Source organism: Phascolarctos cinereus, unplaced genomic scaffold (genome assembly GCF_003287225.1).
Source record: "Phascolarctos cinereus isolate Bilbo 61053 unplaced genomic scaffold, phaCin_HiC Scaffold_1;HRSCAF=81, whole genome shotgun sequence".
NCBI classification, from domain to species: Eukaryota; Metazoa; Chordata; class Mammalia; order Diprotodontia; family Phascolarctidae; genus Phascolarctos; species Phascolarctos cinereus.
Window position 1 is genome coordinate 235,282,389 of NW_027555514.1, and position 20,256 is coordinate 235,302,644.

A 20,256-nucleotide genomic window follows, 5' to 3' on the forward strand; every position below is an offset into this window, starting at 1 on the left:
CCCCCATGTCCTGCTCACAGGACAGGTCCACCAGACAATGACAACTCTAGGTTTAAGGTATTTTGAGGACCTATATGGTAGGACTATCATGATATAGATGGCTTAGTGGACAGAGCGCTGGGCCTAGAGTCAGGAAGACCTGAGTTCAAATCTGACCTCAGACACTTACTAGCTGTGTGACCCTTGGCAAGTCATTTAACTCAGTTTCCTCATCTGTAAAATGAGCTGGAGAAGAAAATGGCAAACCGCTCCAGAATATTTGCCAAGAAAACCCTAAATGGGGTCATGAAGAATTGGACACGACTGAAAATGATTAAGCAAAAACAACATATTCATGAGATGTGTTTACCTTTCATATAGAGTATGAAGAGAACACTATTAGTTTGAAGCAATGGAGTCAAATAAAATAACATATTAAGGAAAGTTATAATAAAACATTTCCCCCATAAACCTGGGGCATCCTGTCCCCAAAAATACACACACCATCAGAGGGAAGAGTGGGCATACATGGATAGGCACACATATACGGAATATATTTGTTAGGAAACACATGTTAGGAACATGTGGGATCAGAGTTCATATGTAGAGGATTTTAGCTGAAAACCTGGGGTATCTCCTTATAAGGAGAGTGGGCTTTTTCATTTAAAACATGACACTTTAAGAATTGCTCTTTTAGAAAAAGCATTTGCCTTAGACTAGCAAAACCAAAACAAACCAAAACAAAACTTTCCTTGTGGGAGGAGAGGAGGGATTTTTAGTTTTAGTTTTTTTCCCCCTCTTTTGCCATAACTTGTCTGGTTCCTGTCAGAATCTTGACCACTAAGTCACTAATCTCCAATAGGAGATTCTTAACCCTAGGCCAGCTTCTCTAGAACAAAGAACTTGACTCTCCCAGCTAGCTAATGCCCTGGGGTTTGTTTAATCTTTCTTTGAACTGAACTTCTTGGTTGCTGGGCTCAGAGTGTCCAAGGATGATCTCAGTCTGGTTCAGGGGTTCTTAATCTTTTTTTCTTTCATGGACCCATTTGGCAGCCTCATGAGCCTCTGGACCCTTTCACAGAATAATATTTTCAAATGCATAAAATAAAATCCATTGGATTACAGAGGAAATCAATTATATTGAAAATCAGTTATCCAAATACTCAAAAAATAAGTTTTCATACTTTAGGTTAAGAACCTTTGCTCTGGGTCAGGGTGATCATTCTCCATGCTTCCATATTCTCTAGAGGACAGACTATTACAGAAGCCATGTAAGGGTAATTTGCCCCAGAACCTCTTCTGTTCTCTCATGGAGACAAGTGGGTAGGGAAAAAAAAATTCACCTCAAGGTAGCAGAACCCAAGAGGCCAGGTCTTTGTCTCTTCTGCCTTCCTGGCCACATTCCTGGCCTTTCATGTGTAAATACTGCCAGTCAAAGCCCTTTAAAGGGGCATTGAGCTCACCTTTATGTCAAGAAAACCCTTTACTCTAGAGAAGAGTGTCACAGCAAACTAAGCCAGGGTAGAATAAAGGGGATTTCTGTTTCCCTCAGAGTCTTAAGGAAAACTGCATTTTTGCTCATAGAGGTGGCTGCATGAACAGTCAGAGATGTCCTAAGAGGCAACTCCTGTTCAGATGGCCATTACTTGGTTGAAGAGTGTGCCAGTTCCCTCTCTCTCTCACCAGTGAATTGCTGATCTACTCTGAATCAGTAATGGGAGACTGAGGAGAGCCTGGGAATCTTAATAAGATGGAACCAAAGATAGTGGAAAGGGTGCTGGATTTTGGAGTCAGAGGACCTGACCACAGATTAAAATCCAGGGTCACACAGCTAGTAAATGTCCGAGGCCAGATTTGAACTCAGGTCCTCCTAGCTCCATCATCTGCTACCTTGGGGTTGGGTGTTTTTTAATTTTTATTAATTTGACATAAGTGGAGTTGGGCTATCTTATCCTTTGGTAGTGAATGGTCCCCAGGGTCGATGAGGTCTGCATCCTCTTTCACCAGAAAGATGGCAAAGTCAGTCTATGTCTGAATTTGACAGCATCTCATCTGATGGACAAGTGGGATTATGCCAGTTCTACTAGTACTTGGGCACACCTGGCTCCTCATGTTTGTAGAATAATCTGGTATAGAATGAGCAAATCCTTTAACAGCCTCTATTTGCCTCTGTTTTTTCTTTCTTTCTGTAAAATGAAGAAGTTGGATTAGATTGTCTCTTCTAGCTCTAAATCCATTATCACATCAATATTTTATATATATGCACATATGTAATATTTTTATCTCTTCTGTTTGCTTTAGAATTGATCTACCAGGAGATCAAGTAACCAAAGTAACTCTGGGAAGATTACATTTCAGTGAGACAACAGCCAATAATATGAGAAAGAAGGGAAAGCCCAACCCTGACCAGAGGTACTAAGTGTCAGCATGTGGGAATCATTGACTATCCGTGGGGCTACTGTTGAAATAGCTGAGCATTTCACAAGAGCTTTGCCAAAAAATCCATTACATCAAACTTGGCCCGTTTCTTTGTAGCTCAGTCTCATGGGTTGAAGACAGGGTTATGAGTCTTTTAAGTTAGTATCTGAGGGTTACTTTGAAAAAAACTATTTTTTTCCAATTAACAATACATTTATTTTCTCTCCCTCCCTACACTGGAAAAGCAAACAAAACCCTCATAATAAATGTGCATAGTCAAGTAAAACAAACACTTGTGTTGGTACTATCCAAAAAAGTATGTCTCCTGTGTATTTAGTACATCATTGCGGTTACTGTTGACACTCCCATTGGGAGCACCCTGGACCTCCAGGAGCCATTTCCCCTTCTTTCTCTAAATCTACCAGCTCCTATCCTCAGCCTGTTTCATTTGCAGTCTACTCTTCTGCCCCACATCCCAATTCCTTCTCCCCCAAGATGTAGCTTCTATTTTCTGATGGTACTGGATCTTGTTTTCAGAGTAGAGAGAGAAGGCACATGGCTAAACTGGAATTGCATCACATGGGGCTGCTTTGTAAACAACGTGTAACGTGTAAACAACGTGTAACGTGTAAACAACCCGCTATCAAAATGTTTTTGGTCATGGACCTCTTTTGTAGGCATATTTTTTTGTGTGAAATAATCTGGGAAGAAATGATAGATTTTTGTCAAGGTCTATTTTGTAGGAAATAATAAACAACTGAATCCCTGGAAGGGTTTACTAAGCTGGAGAGGCTTTGGATACAGGCCTGGCACCAGAACTGTGTCTGTAGTCTGAAGTCTTGTCTAGTTAAGTTTAGAGACATGCATTCCCTAAGGAGAAAGCTAGCCCCTGGGAGATGAATGTTTTTGGCCATAGCAGCTCAAGAAGCCATCTACTAAGACATTGGAGGGATTTCAATCTGTTTTTGGTGGGGGAAAAAAAAACACTACATAGAACCAAGGATATTTTAGCATAGCGAAGTCAGCTTTTTATTTTTATTTTGCTAAGCCTTCTGATTCCCTAGGCTCTTAGGCTGCATTTATTTATTTATTATTTTATTTTAAGTTCTGAGTTATTTCCCTCCTTCTTCCCTCTCCCTCACCCGCTGAGAAGGCAAGAAAAACAAAGCATTGGAGATATATATATAGTCATGCAAAAGAAATTCCTGTATTAACCATGTCCAAGAAAAAAAAGGAAGAAAAAAAAGAAAATAAACTTAATTGCACTCTACCAGTCCATCAGTTCACTATCTGGAGGTGGATAGCACGTTTGATCCTGAGTCCTTGGGAATTGTGATTGGTCATTGTATTGATCAGAATTCCTAAGTCTTTCAAAACTGATTATCTTTACAATATTGTTGTTATCCTATAAATTGTTCTCCTGGTTCTGTTCACTTCATTTTACATCAGTTCATATAAGTCTTCTCAGTTTCTCTATTTCACCATTTCTTATACTACAATAGCATTACATCACATTCATGTACCATAAACGACTCGGGCTGCATTTAGAGAGACATTGAGTATGGGACTAGGGAGGTGATAATCTACTGTTCTCTGCTCTGGTCAGATGGCAAGCAAAATATCGTGTTCATTTCTGGATACCATATTTTAGAAAGAACATTGCTAAATTGACAAATGTCCAGAGTAGGGAGCCTTGTATGGTGAAGACCCTTGAGATCATGGCATATGAGGATTAATTGAAGGAATTGGGTTATTTAGTTTGGAAAAGAAAAGACTTAGGGAGGAACTGATAGCTGTCTAAAAGTATTTAAAAGGTTGTCAAATAGAAAAAAAAGAGTTAGGATTGATCTGCTTGACTCTAAAGGAAAAAACTAGGAATATTTGGTGAATGTTGTAAAGGGGCTAGTTTAGATTTAGCATAAAGAACAACTTCCTAAAATTAGTGTTATCAGAACATATTAATGACAAAAATAATAAAAATCTCATGAGTGTGTCAAAAGATGCTGAAAAAGCTTTTTGATAAAATTCAATATCCCTTTCTTTAAAAAAAAATCTAAAAAGCAAAGGAATAAATAGACCTCTCCTTAATATGGTAAACGGTATCTAGCTAAAATCAAGACCTAACATTTTTTGTAATGGCTATTTATTATTGTCACAATTACTTGACATAGTGCTATAAATACTATCTACAGCAATAAGAAAGGAAAAATAAATTGAGGGCATTAGCATAGGCAAAAATAAAATTATCACTCTTTGCAGATGATATGATGGTCTATATAGAGAACTCTAAAGAAGAAAATTTCAAATAATTAGCAACCAACAAAGTTTCAGAATACAAAAGAAACCCACACAAATCAGTAGCATTTCTGAATATTACCAACAAAATCCATCAGGAAGAGATAGAAAGAGAAAGTCCATTCAAAATCACTATGGAATTTATACAATATTTGAGAGTCTACCTACCAAAATACACATAGGAATTATATGAATATAACTATAAATATTTGTTACAGAAATAAAGACAGACCTAAATAATTGGAGATTTATTAACTACTCATGCTTAGGTCATGCCAATGTAATAAAAATGAGAATAAAACCCAAATTAATTTACTTTTCAGTGTCATGCCAATCAAACTTCCAAAGAATTATTTTATAGAATTAGAAAAAAATAACAAAATTTATTTGAAGGAGCAAATAGTTAAGAATCCCAAGAGAAATACTGGAAAAAATGGGAAACAAGGGGACCTGGTTATATTGGTTCTCATGTTAAAAAGCAGCAATAATCAAAACTATTTGTTACTGGTTAAAAAATAGAGGGGTTAATGGAACCGAGAAGCAAATAAACATAGTAGAATAGAACCAATTAAACCTAAAGACCCAAGCTACTGAAGAAAGGACTCACTATTTGATAAAAAAAACTTCTGGGAAAATTGGAAAGTAGTCTGGTAGAAATTTGCTTTTGATCAACATCTAACTCTGAATGCCAATATAAACTTTAAATGAATGCATTATTTGGATATAATAGATCATATCATAAACAAATTGGAAGTGCAAGCAAGGAAATGCCTTTTGCAAGTATGGATGGGGGAAGAGCTCATGACCAAGCAAGGGATAGAGAAGATCATACAATATATAATGGACAATTTTGATTACATAAAAGTTTTTGTACAAACAAAATTAATATAGGTAAAATTAGAAGTAAAAATTAAGTGAAAAATATACTCTTTGCAACAAATACCTCTCATACTGTTCTCCTATCTAAGCTATAACAAGGATTATTTCAAACGTATAAGAACAAGAACCATTTCCCAATAGATGAATGGTCAAAGGACATGAACAGGGAGTTCTCAAAAGAAAAATTCCAAATTATTATCTGCCATATGAAAAAATGTCCCAAGTCACTAATAATTAGAAAAATGCAAATCAAAGGAATTCCGAGGGTTCTGCCTCACATCCATCTGATTGGCAAAGATGACAGTTTTTTCTTTTTAAATAGTATTTTATTTTTTCCAATTACTTGTAAGGACAACTTTTAATATTCATTTTCAAAAAATTTTGAGTTCCAATTTTCTTCCATCCTCCCTCACCTTCCCTTTCCCCAAGATGATAAGCAATTTGATATAGGTTTTAAATACATACCTACATATATATATATATATATATATATATATATATATATATATATATATATGTGTGTGTGTGTATATATATATATACATATGTATATATATATACATATGTATATATATATATACATATGTATATATATATATATATATACATATACACACACATATGCAATCACGTAAAACATATTTATATATTAGTCATGTTGTAAAAGAAGAAACAGGCCCCCAGAAAACATGAAAAAATAAAGAAAGTGAAAATAGTATGCTTCAATCTACATTCAGACTCCATCAGTTCTTTCTCTGGCTCTGGATAGCCTTTTCCATCACGAATGCTTTGGCATTGTCTTGGATCATATTGTGGAGAAGAGCTAAATCATTCATAGTTGACTGTTACACCATGTTGCTGATACTGTGTACAGTTTTCCTGTTCTCTTACTTCACTTTGCATCAGTTTGTGTAAGTCTTTCCAGGTTTTTCTGAAATCCTCTTGCCTGTCTTTTCTTATAGCACAATAGTATCCTATTCCATTTATATGCCACAATTTGTCCAGCCATTTCCCAATTGATGGACATCTTAATATCCAATTTGCAATTTTACCATCACAAAAAGAGCTTCTATAAATATTTTTGTACATGTAGGTCTTTTCCCCTTTTTTATGATCTCTTTGGGATACAGACCTAGTAGTGGTATTGCTGTCAATGACAAATTTTTCTTAAAAGATAGTTGTTCCAGAAGCTGTGGGAAAATAAATACACTAATACATTGCTGGTGGGACTATGAATTTGTCTAGATGTTTTGGAATGCAGTTTGGAACCATGCCTCAGAAGCCATTAAACTATGTGTACACTTTGACCCAGCAATATTACTGCTAGGCTTATTAACTCTCCAAAGATAACAAAGAAAGGACTCATGTGTACAAAAATATTTATAGCCAATCTGTATAGCAATTAACTGGAAAGAAACTAAGGGGATGTCCATCAGATAGAGAGTGGTTGGATAAATGATAGTGTATGAATTAATGGTGTAATGTTATTGGACTGTGAGAAATGACAAGAGAAATGGCTTTAAAGAAACCTGGAAGTTTTGTATGAACTGATCTAGAGTGAAACGATCAGAACCAGGAGAACAGTTTATAAAATAATAAAACTATAAAGAAAAACAACTTAGAAATACTCAAGAACTATGTTAAATGAAATGACAAATCATGTTTCCAGACGGCTGATGTTGAAACATGCTCTTCCCCACCCCTCCTCACAAGTGATGGACTGAAAGTGTAGAATGAAATCTACATTTTTGGACACAACTTATGTAGGGATTTGTTTTGCTTCGTTACGTGTATTTATTACAAGGGCTGAGTTTTTCTCTTTTTTATGGGGGCTAGGGCTTTGGAAGTTATAGAGTTGCCCCTCAAAAAAAGAAAAAGAAAAGAGAAAATTCATTGAAGTATTTTTAAAAAATTTCACAAAAGAGAATAGAAGAAAGGACAAAAAGAAATATACAAGGTGGACAACTTGAAAAGTGACATGTTGAATTTATTGTATACTTAAAAATTAAAGCAAATATATATAAAATAGTGATTCTTATTTTCATGTACAATCTTTTGTCTATTCTACTTTGTATATAGAAATGCTTATTTTATTTGATGTTAAATTCAGAATTTAAAAAATTTAAAAAACCCAAACAATTAATGCTATCCCAAAGTGGAATGGGTTGTCTTGAAAGTAGCAGGTTCCCCCTCACCTAAGATGTCCAAGAAAAGCCTGGATGAACATTTGTTTAGTATGTTTAGGGGGGTTATTAGTCAAATATTGGTTAGACAAGATAGCCTCTGAGGTCAACTTTCAACTTCCTCTGTTAGCCCATCCTACTGTTAGATACTTCATCATGAGGAAGTGTTCAACAGTGGAATAGTCTTTCTTTATATTAACTTGAAATACACTTCTCTTCAACTCTTGCCCACTGGTCTCAGTTCTGTCCTCTGTAACCAAGCAGAAATCAAATCCCGCTATGTCATGGTAGAATTTCAAATATCTGAACACTGCTATCTTCTGTTGCCCTCTCCCCTGCCCCCATGTCTTCTCTTCCCCAGGCTCAACATTCCTATTTCCTTCCACTGATCTTTATGTGGCATGGTTTCTGTCTTCTCATTGTTTTAGCAAACCGCACCTGTATGTTCTCAGTGTGTCACTCTTCTGAAAAGTGGCAATCACAACTGAGCATGATAATCTAGAATAGATGTGGTCTAACCAGGAGAGAATAATGGGGCTGTCATTTCTCTTATTATCTCTTTGAGTTGGCTTACACAATATTATATGTAATCATTATAATATATAATCATTATATAAATAATGATTAATAATAGTACTTATACTAAATTTGCATGACATATATGTTTAAACCAAAGAGGAAGAGATAAAGTAAACCATGGAAGGGAAAGGAAAATCCTCATCCCCACTGATGAAGATGGCCTTGGGGAAGATGGTGTGGAAAATTAACAACTTGGATTCTAGTATTGAAGAAGAAGTGGTGGTAGGAAAGGCATAAGACACTTTGACAGGAGCTGGTCCAGTGCTGGGGGAAGAGCCAGACCTACGTGGGATGTTTTTAATTTTTCACGTGGTGAGGACAATAGCGTGTCTTGGTACACTGATTGAGAAGCAGTGGACTAGGTGTATTCTGTCCTGAACAGCTAACAAATAAGAAATAACACATGCATGGAGGTGTCCTCAAGCCCAAACTGAGGACCAGAACATGGGTTCCATTTATGCAAATGATCTGACTTGTATCAAATGAGATAATATTTTTTAAAGCACTTAGCACATTGCCTGGCACATAATAAATGCTTATTTTCTTCCTTCCTTGTACCAAGGGCTAATGGAGAGTGATAATAGATGAATCAATTATTATATTTTTTCACAGTAGAGAGAATTTTGCCCTTTGGAAGAAATGAAGGGATGCCAGTATAGAGTGGCATATCATGGGACGAATTATTTGTGTTTCAGATGAAGTTATATTTGAATTTCTCTCATGTTTATACTATTTCCTAACTAGGTATTTTATGCTGGTGATTGGGCTCTATGCTGCTAGTCAAGACCAGCTCTACTTACTGACTGCTCACATCTCTGAGAGGATAATTGTCAGGGTAGGTACAACACCTTCACTCTCCTTCAGGCTACAGCTCCTGAGTCTCTGCTTCTTTTTGCTCCCAAGAGGAAATCTAGTATTTTCCACCTATGGTTACTCGGAAAATTAACATTCAAGGAAATTTTATAAGAGTTATATTGAGGAAGAGAGAAAGTGTGTCATAGACCATGGGGGGCTGACCTGGGAATTGTCCTACCTTAACAATGAATAGCTATGTGACCAGAGTAAAATCATTTCACCTCTTACTGCTCCAGGAAATGTTCTGAGACTCCAAGTTATGGAAGAGTTGCCCACTTGCTTTAGGGGAAAGAGTTCCACAAGGTGAGTTTCCTCCACACCAATGAAATCTCATGCCTAGACCAAAAAAAAATACGCTGAGTCTAGACCGTCAAAGGAAACTTATAAATAGGAAACGTAGCATGGCAGAGTACTGGTTTTGGAGTCAGGAAGATCTAAGTTAGAATCCTACTTCTTGCACTCACTACATTGTGACCAAGGGCAAGTCACTCAATTGCTTTCAGTCTCAGCTCCCTAGTCTGTAAAATGGGAATAATAATATGTTGAGGTAGCTACCTCAAAGAGTAGCTAAAGTGCTTCACGAATTTTAAAAGTGCTGGTAAGTTTAACACAAACACTCTGGTCTCACTCTCTCAGGTCCAGGAGGGCAATATCTCCCCTCACCATGCTAGAGTACCCTGAGGGCTTAGGGCAGTGGTGTGCTGGTCATGTTTAGCATCTGGCTCTCTGGAAAAAAAAAATTGCATGACACAAATTCAATCTGCATTATCAACATTTTCTTTATCATCTTAAGTTTAGAAATCAATAAAGCAATAAATCAATCCCTTTTTGTAGTATTTGCCAATTTCCAGGTTGAAAATGTTCACAATGAAAATTTAAATCAGCTCTTGAGAGCTAGATTGAGCTGACTGCTACAGACACTTGAGTTAGGGTATCTTTTTGCTATTACTATCAATTAGCTCAAGCCCCCATTAGAAGTGCCCCCCTACTGGTAGGAACGTAGCATCCCAGTTCCATTTAACCACAAAACAGTGGATAGCTTTTACAAAAGAATGGGAGCTCCTTGTGGGCAGAAATCTTATTTTTGTCTTTCTTATTAACTGACTGATTCTGTGATCCTGAGGGAGGAGACTTTATATGGTGATCTTATTTCCAGTTTCAGAGCAATCAGCTGAGGCCAGAGTGTGAAAGCTTAGCCCGCTACAAGTAAGAGACTGTAAATATAGTGTAGGGGAATGATCATTGGCTTTGAGTTGGATGACCTGACTTCAAATTTTGGCTCTTCTTCCTTTCTGGGGCTCAGTTTTCTCCCTGTAAAATGATGGAATTGGACTAAAGCTGGGGTTCTTAACCTTTTTTTGTATCACAGACTCATTTGGCAGTCTGGGGAAGCCTATAGACTCTTTCTCAGAATAATGTGTTGTTTGTTTGTTTCTAAATTTTATTTATTTAGTTTTAGTTTTCAACATTCATTTTTATAATATATTTTGAGTTCTAAATTTTTCCCCTTCCTCCTCTCCTCAAGATGGCCTGCAATCTGATATAATTCTATTACAGATATTTCCACATTAGTCATGTTGTAAAAGGAGAATCAGAACAAAAGGGAAAAACCATGAAGAAAAAACAAACAAGAGAAAATAGTATCCTTCAATCTGCATTCAGATTGCATAGTTTTTTCTCTGCATGTGGATAGCATTTTCCATCATGAATCTTTTAGAATTGTCTTAGATCATTACATTGCTGAGAAGAGTGAAGTCTATCAAAGCTGGTCATCGCACAATGTTGCTGTTAATGTGTACAATGTTCTCCTGGTTCTGCTTACTTCACTCAGCATCAGTTCATGTGAGTCTTTCCAGGTTTTTCTGAAATCTGCCTGCTTATCATACAATAGTAGAATAATGTTTTTAAATGCATAAAATACATAGGATCACAAAGGAAACCAAGGTTAGTGAAAATAAAAACAAAATAAATAAGGCAAATAAAGAAATTATATATATATATGTATATATATATATATATATACACACACACACACATATATATACACACACATACACACACACACACACATATACATGCTATTTTTTCTCTTCACTCAAGTTTATGTATTCATGAATGAAATCTATCCATAGAAGTCCATGGATCCCAGGTTAAGAGCAACTTGAACTAGATGACCCTTGAGGTCCCTTCTAACATTCTATGAGTTTGATAAACTACTCATGAGTGGAAACCCTTAAAAACTGTTTCACAGTTTTAATATAATTGCAACAATGACCAAACTGATAAAACACTCATTTTTGCAGAGTATACCAAAGAATTAGTGTAGTACTAATCCATTCAAATCACTGCCATGTAATAGCACCTCTGATGAGACAAACATTTGGGTGGTAGCCACGTGATTCTTGACAAGTGAGGATCTCCTCTGGAGAGAGGAGGGAGAGAAAATCCTTTCTGTTTTTGGAATACTCTGGTGTCAAGACAGAGGTTAAAAGTGCCCAACAACACCCCACCCACCCACTTCCTTAATGTTATTCATAATCTACTTGACCATTTTTAAAAGTTGGAGTTGCCATTGAGGTATAGCATGGAAAAAATTTTGGATTTGTATTCAGAAGACCATTTACTACCTATAGAGGCCTGGGAAAGTCACTTAGCCTGGCTGGGACTCATTAGAGAGTGATTAAATGGTTTGTTTCAGTCTAGTATGAGTTGAGTGTCAGCGTGGAGAAGGAGCTAGTGTGCTTGGCTTGGGGTTCAAGAAGACCTGTTTCTGCTTCCAGCTTTGTGATGGTGACTCAGTTGCTCAACTTTCCTCTAAGCCTTAGGCAACTCTTTAATCCAGGGGTTCTTAATTCTTGGAGAGTTGGATGAGGAAAAAAATACATCTATATTTCCATATAATCGGTTCCCTTTTAATCCTAGTTTTTAAAAAATTTATGCATTTCAAAACAGCATGAGAATGAATGAATGAAGCATGAAAGGGACACAGCCCTACACCTGGAGGAGTTGTTGAAAGGAAAGGCCAAGCTTAAAGGGCATTCACTTTTGGGGATTAGTCTTGCTAAGAAATGACTGTCCTCAAAGCCTCAGGTCTTGAGGGAGCGGAACTGAGAAGGCTTTTAGCAATCTTTTTTAAAATTTATTTTATTTTTAATTTATGGAATAAAACAAGCATTTCCATGACATGATTGCATATGAAATTGCAAATCCATTACGTGCAACTTGCTATTACTTCTGAATATATAATAGTCATCATGCAAATTTTTTTTCTTCCTTCCCCTCCCCCGCCCTAGAGATGGCTACCATTAGATACATACGTACATACATACATACATACATACATACGTATATATATATAATATATATACACACACACACACATACATATATACGTATCTGTAAAATTATTCTATATATACTTCTATTTATCAGTTCTTTCTCTGGATATATCTATCTATCTATATCTATATATCTATCTATATCTTTTTTCTTCATAGGTCCTTTATAGTTAATTTGGGTGTTTTTAATAGTCAAGATAACTTATTTGCCCAAAGTTGTTTTTTTTTTTTTTGGCTAGGGGTTAAGTGACTTGCCCAGGTTCACACAGCTAGTAAGTATCAAATGTCTGAGGCTGGGTTTGAACTCAGGTCCTCTTGACTCCAGGGCTGGTACAAAATTTGTTCATAAAACAATATTACTGTTACTTCATACAATGTTCTCTTGGTTCTGCTAATTTTGCTCTTCATTATTTCATGCAAGTCTTTCCGTGTTTTTCTAAGATCATCGAGCTCACCATTTCTTACAGCACAGTAGTATTCCATCACAATCATGTACCACAACTTGCTCCTCTATCCCCCGATTGACAGGCATCCTTGCTTTTAGCAATCTTAGGGAAAGAGTCCTTGTTCTTTCTGAAAGAGCTCAATGGTATCCCAGGTAAGGATTATATCTGAACTTGAACTTGGTGATGGTGGTGAGTCTAGAGTTTCCTAGTGAGTAGCAAGCTCAGGAGTCCTGTGAATGACCTGTCCAGCAGAAGTGCTTTGTATCATGAGGAGTAAGGCCAACCTAGTGTTAGAAAAATCTGAGACAAAAATCTACTACAGGAGTGAGTGAAGGAATGGTTCTCGAGAGAGAAGCAGGCACGTCGGTGCTTGTTCAGGGGTACAATCAACTCTTAAATAGTTAGTAAGATCCATATTCCACCCGCCAGGGCTATGATTGGTCTAGTTCCTTTGAGTTACACTCTTCCTGGACAGCCCATCTCACGTTCCTCCATGTTCCTCCTTGTCATGTTAGGCCGTGCATCCCATGATAAAAATGGTGGCTATCTCCACCCTCGGGGTGTGTAAGTTAATATTTAATAAGCTTATTAAGCAAGTGCAGTGGAGAAAAGCCTTTGCTCTGTCAAGGCCCTGTCCTTGACCCCGATGGGTTGCAACCAGTTTAGCCTCGAGGACTCTTCCTTAAGGAACTAGTTGTTTACAGAATGTTTGGCATACTTTCTGATTGGTTGAAGGATTATCCATAAGACCTTGGAATTCCTTGGCCTACTGTGGAAGCCTAACCCCCTAAAACCTTTCTTACATTAGCAATAGATCAACCTGCCCATGCCCCCTGTGTGTGTCATTTAATAGTCTGTGAGCACTGGGGTTAAAATGAAAGGCAAAAGACAGTCCCTACCCTCAAGGAGCTCATAATGTGCCTCTCACAACCATTGTTTTCTAAGTATATTTCCACCTTTCCCACAGATATTGTGTTTATTTATGGGAGAGTACACCCCAGGTTTAAGAGAGGAATGTTTTATTGCTGCTATGCAATCTGAATTAAATGTCTTTGTTTTGAGTTAATTGTGTATACTAGCTGGCTACTAAAGATAAATATAGCAGTGGGGACTCATGAGCTATGGAACAGGAATCCAGACCACCAAGGATCCTAGAACCTGGGAGCAGTGACTCCATTGGGCGCCCAACTTGTAAACCTGTAAATGCTATACATATGTTCTATTAGTGTCTCGTATTGATAACCTTTATGGGTAAATAGTGGAAAATTATCATTGGATCACAGAACATAGGATCTTAAGTTTAGAGCTGAAAGGACCCTCAGAGGTTACCTAGTGCTACCCTCTTGGAGGGCAGGGTCTTTGGTCTCCTTTTGTTTCCCCAGAGATTACCACAGTGTCTGGCTCATAGTAGGCATTTCATACATGTTTATTCCATTTATTGAATTATAGATAAGGACTTTCAATCATTTATTTTGAAGTTCTGTATAGTAAGCGACATTAACTGTGTTGTATAGAAATTCTCTATCTTAATTCCAATCCGTGATTGTACTTTAAAAGCTGCTTTTGAATATTTTATTAATGATCCTGCAGAGGAAAATGTAGTTTATATATCTTGGAAAGAATACTATTTTCTATTATGGATGAGGCTATCTCCTTAGGAAACTCAAGTCTGGAATCCCAAAGATATCTATGGCCTTTTGTGAATGTGATTTGAATAGAAATAAGCTTTTTAGAGGCATCTGATGTGACAAAGTAGGTTTGTTGGAATGTTTCCTAGGAATCAGATCTATTATACTGGTTACAAGTTACCAACTTGATAATTACCCCAATCTCATTTGAAAAATGAAAGAAAAAGTATCATTGTTTTGTTGTGTTTTCCAGAGATATTTCATTATGCACAGGATATAGCAAAGATCTAGGCCTAGTTTGCCATCACATGCCTTTGGATATGACTAGAGTGTTTGCAGGAGTGGGGAGGGACCTTAAACTTTGCATTAAATCCCATTTGCCATTCATCTGCCCTACCTGGACCCTGAACACACCAGCAAAAAAGCTCTTTATTCAAATGGACTGGAACAAAGACACCTTTACAAAGTGGCTACTTTTCACCCCAGCTGTCTTTGCCACTCAAAGAGCAGCCTTTCTGGCAAATCAAGATGAGAATCAGTGGGAGGATGAGAGGAAACTGAAGATGTTTGGCTCTTTACACAAACCTTAACAGCACTGAACTTCTGAAATTCCACTGTCCCATATAATAGGTGCGAACAGAAAACAATCGAGGAAGTCTCAAGCTGTGGGTGATTTTTAGATTTGAGTCTTTGTTATTTGTTAACCCAATCCAGAGTCCCTACAATACAAACTTAGTTAAAAGTGCTATATGGCAGAAACTGTAATTATTGATGATCATAAAATGAATGGCTGTCCGAGAATTTGTCTGAGAAAATTTAGAAGGTAAGCTCCTTAAGAACAGGGACAGTTTTTATTTTATTCCCAAAATGTAGCCAGCATAGTGTGTTACATAGAAGAGAAGCTTTATAAACGTTTGTTGAATTGAATTTTATGACATCCTATAAATAGTTAAAAATACCAAGAAGGTGAGATCAAGTGGAAATTGCTGCTTTATAGAGTGCATATAATTTTACTTAAGAAGAAAAAATTTTTTTTAATCTTATATTTATTTTTCCCTTTTATTCTTTTTTTAAATTATTTTAGACCAATACTAAAACTTAAATACATAATGAGAAAAGAAAAAGGAACATTGTAAACTTAAATATAAAATAAGAAAAAAAATCATATGCATAGCAGAACATAGGAGAGGATTCAAAATATGTGGCAATAACTTTTCATTTCAAAAAGCCTATGTATTAAATACTGTGCATTATATTGAAAGCTGTCCATCTTTTCTTTGCTTTCTTATAGGTTCCTTTTATTCTTTAAGATATTTTTCAGCTATCAAACATTAATTTTGTCCTCCTTCCAACCTCCCCCTCTCAAAAAGAAAAACAAAACTCTTGTAACAAATAAGCATAGGAAAGCAAAATAAATTCCCATATTGGACATGTCCAAAGATGTTATGTCTCATTCTTCACATTAGTCAATCACCCATCTGTCAGGAGGTGGGTAGCATCCTTCATCATTGGTCAATATGAGTCACTCAGGTTCACCACCTGAGAGTCGTCTTAGATTTGTTACTTTTGCTCATCCCCATGTTCAATCAGTTACCAAGCTGAGAAGAATTTGGGGTCATGAAGAGAGTGTGGGACTTGCAGTCAACAAGACCTGGGTTCAGATCCAGATTTTGACATTGCCTAGTTGTGTGACCAAGAACAAGTCACTGGGCTTCTCTGTGACTCAGTTTCCTCACTTGTGAAATGCTCCTCTAAGGTCTCGTCCAGCTCTGAATTTAATTCTTACCTAGCTCTTACTGAATGGGGCTTGCCTCAGACAAACTGAGACTTGGGAAAAGATCTTAATTTAGAAAAGCCAAGGTCACCCACTACATATTGGACCATTGCCAGTTGTCTTGGCTTATGTCTTGCCACTGGACTGATGACTCTGGAGGAGAAGGTGAAGCTGATGACTTTGTACAACTCTGCCTCACTTAAATCCAATTCACTCCTAAGTTATCACCTTTGTGATGTCATTGTTTCTCTTCTAAAACAAAGGACAAACAACAAATTTATGATCTTATCAGTTCTACCTAGAATCATAGTTCTAGAGCTAGAAAGGGACCTTAGGGATGACTTGGTTCAACCTCTTCATTTTACAGATGGGGAAACTGAGACCAGAGACGTCTTACACCCTACTTACCCTGGAACTTCTATCTGGCTCCATCTTTCTCCTCGCTTGGCTACCATCCTACTTTTTGCCCTCATTAGCTCTTGCTGAGAATATTATAATCATCTCCTAATTGGCTTCTCTGTTCCCGGTTTCTCTCATTTACAATTCGTCCTCCACATAGCCAAAAATTTAATATTCTTAAGGTACAGATCTAATCTCCCTGAAGAAACTTGAGTGGCTTTCTGTCGCTTTTAAAATAAAATGCAAATTCCTTTGGCTTTTAAAACTCTTTGAAATCTGTCTCCATTTTTTTTGTTCTGGACTGACCTTAAATCCCCCTCACACATTTTGTGGCCCAGTTAAACTGATGTATTTCTTAGTTTTGCATATAATATTCTGTCTCCTCATCCATCTATCCATCCATTCATTCACTCATTCCTACCTTTAGGTTTTTGTATAGGCTGTCTTCTATCCCTGGGACACTCTTCCTCCTCATTCCTGCCTCTTAGAATCTCTGGCTTCCTTCAGATCACACCTACTAGATGAGGCCTGCCTTTATCTCTTTAACTATTAGGGTTTTCTGTGCCCCTCCAAATTATTTTTGTATTTATTCTGTGTATTTTACATGTATTTGTCTGGATATGCATGGCTTTCCCCCTAGTAGAATATAAGCTTCTTGAGGTCAGGGATTGTTCTATTTTTGTCTTGTATTATCAACAGCACATAGTAGGCATTCGATAAATGGTGATTACCCTGAGACATTCATCTGACTTGTCCAGCCCTTGGTAAAATTGGGAAGGAGGTAAATTGTTTTGAAATCTCAATACTCTTCCATTCTCCGCATAAGTAACATGAAAAGAAAAAAAATTTGAGAGGCATTAAGTATTTCAGTATTAAATATTTGTATGTCATTTATAAATGAGGCAGTGCATATAAAGGGATAAGATGCTATATATGTAAGAGTTATTTTTATTTACATCTCCAACTTGTTTTCTTTTTTCAAAAAAATTTTATTGCTTTTTACTGTTTATTTTTACAGTTCCTAAATTCTGGCATTATTTTTAAGTTGAGAGAATTATTCTTGCTCTTCTTCAGAAAATTGCTTTTTCTTATTCTTTTTTTTTCCTATTCTTCCTTCCCATCTACCCTTTTAATAGACCTAGATCCCTCAGACATGTTCAAAGCATAGAAAACTAAGAGAGTAGAGAAGGAGAAAAAGGAAGCCACCAGAAATCATTCCCCTGATGACCCCAGGGTCTCAGCACCTTTTGGACAGGTCAGGAGCACCAAGGCAGCCTATTTATTTGTAGAAACAAAAGGAAATGTTTTCTCTTCCTTTGATCCAAGGAATAAAATGTATCATTTACTGCTTCATCTCAGACAGTAATTTTTTTTTCCAGGCATCTAACCCCGGGCAATTTGAGAATGACAGTGACGTGTTATGGCAGCGAGGACACATTCCAGAATCTGTTATCTGTCACGGACGAGTAGGAATTAACACAGACGCTCCTGATGAAGCCCTGGTTGTCTGTGGCAATATGAAAGTGATGGGAACAGTCATGCATCCGTCTGACAGCCGGGTAAAACAGAATATCCAAGAGGTGAGCACTGACGTGGGATCAGGGCACCTTCACTGACATGTCAGCAGAGGCTGCTGGGTCACTGAGTCCCTGACACTCTGACACTCCAGAAAGCCTCTTTCAACTCAATGCCTTTTTGTTCTGACTGTTGGCTCGAGAAGAATACACTGTTTAAAAACCGTTAAGTGTTGGGGAATGGAGAGGCATCTGTGTTGAAAATCTGAAAGCTTGTCCCATTTTGGTGTAAACAAGGACTCTGCCTCTGGTTTGAATGGCAGTGACAGTGAGGCTGTAGCAGAGAACTTCTCCAGAAAGAGAACTTGTGAATTACTTTGGGCAGGTCACTGACCATGCCAAAGTCTAGGATTTTTGAGGGTGCTGGAGGTGAATGGGAAGGGTGATGTAGAGGCATAACAGATGAAAGTCAGGAAAGCCTGGGTCCAAATTCTGTCTCAGACATTTACTAGATGACCCTGGGCATGTCACTTAATAATAATGATAATGATAACCAACATTTACTACGTGCCAGGCACTGTGCTAAGCACTTTATGATTATTGCCTCATTTGAGTCTCACAACAACCCTGGGAGGTAGGTACTGTTATTGTTCCCATTTTACAGATGAGGAAACTGAGGCAAATAGAGGTTAATTAGATTTTCCCCAAGGCACACAGCTAGTTAATGTCCAAGGCTGGATTTGAACTCAGATCTTCCTGACTGTAGGCCCAGTGCTGTATCCATTATGCAACCTGTCTTAAGCTTAAACTCCCTCATGCTTTGTTTCTTAGTCTTCAAAATGGGAATAAAAATAGCATCTACTTCATAGGATTGTTATGACGGTCAAATAAAATGTTGTATGTAACACGTTTTGTTAACCTTACTGTTATTATTGTTATTGTTATGTAAATTTCCCAAACCCAAGCATACCTCAAAAAATAACAACTAACATTTATATTCAGGGAATGCTAGCATTCTAGTAAGTGCTTAACAACCGGTCCCCCACCCCAAGGTATGCATGATTACATTTTAAGATTAATCTGAATTATTAACATTTTCTCCGTCACTTTCCTGCGTCTAGACAGTCAAGCTCTGATCTGTAGCACTGGTCAATTTCCAAGGTACAAGTGCTCACCCTGAAAATCTAACAATTGGCTTTCATGAGTCTGTTTAAGCTGGTTCCATTGAAAGTTGGCAAGCAGGTTATATATATTATCGCATTTGAACCTTGTGAGGTAGGCATTATAAGTATCATTATGCCCATTTTACAGATGAGGAAACTAAGGATCAGTGAGTTAAAGTGATTTACCCATGGTCATATGGCTAGTTAAGAGTCAGAAGACCTGACTCTTCTTGGCTCCAAGTTCAAAATTCTATCTCTCTGTCTCTCTACACATATGCACACACATGTATATATACCCACACATGCATACACATATATGTTTATATCTACACATATACATATACACATATACACCATGTTCCTCCTCATCTGTACATCCGCCATCTTTATTTAGCCCTTGTTGAATCTATACCTTGATTGTGCCATGCTCTTTCCTTTAATCTTAGAGGAGAATATTTTTTGTTGGTGAACCTGCGGCCTCGAGGCCACAGGTTCCCCAGCCTTGGTCTAGGATCTAAGACTAAGATTCGCACAACAGAATAAGAGATGATATAGTCTAATGGAAAGGGCCTCGGTCTAGATCCAAGTCAGGACGCCTGTCTCTGCTACCAGCTAATTAATCCTTCAAGTCTGCCTCTTATCTTCTTGGGGCCTCAGTTTTCTCAGTTGTAAAATGGGAATAATATCTGACCTTCATACCTCATAGAGTAGTTTTGATGATTAAATTAGATAGTAAATGTGAAAGAGCCATGAAAAGTCAAGAGCAATATAAAAGTGAAATCCATGGCCCAGATCCTCTAAGTTCT

The 20,256-nt window shown here is 37.2% G+C and overlaps 1 protein-coding gene across 1 annotated transcript in view; it reads left to right on the forward strand.

The window, feature by feature from the left end:
* The window catches only part of MYRFL (myelin regulatory factor like), a 137,079-nt gene that overhangs the window by 36,243 nt on the left and 80,580 nt on the right, over window positions 1–20,256 (forward strand). The window contains exons 9-11 of the mRNA XM_078150345.1: window positions 2,281–2,391; window positions 9,078–9,168; window positions 18,153–18,353. Of these exons, the coding sequence (XP_078006471.1) occupies window positions 2,281–2,391; window positions 9,078–9,168; window positions 18,153–18,353 (403 nt within the window). The remainder of the gene's footprint in view (window positions 1–2,280; window positions 2,392–9,077; window positions 9,169–18,152; window positions 18,354–20,256) is intronic.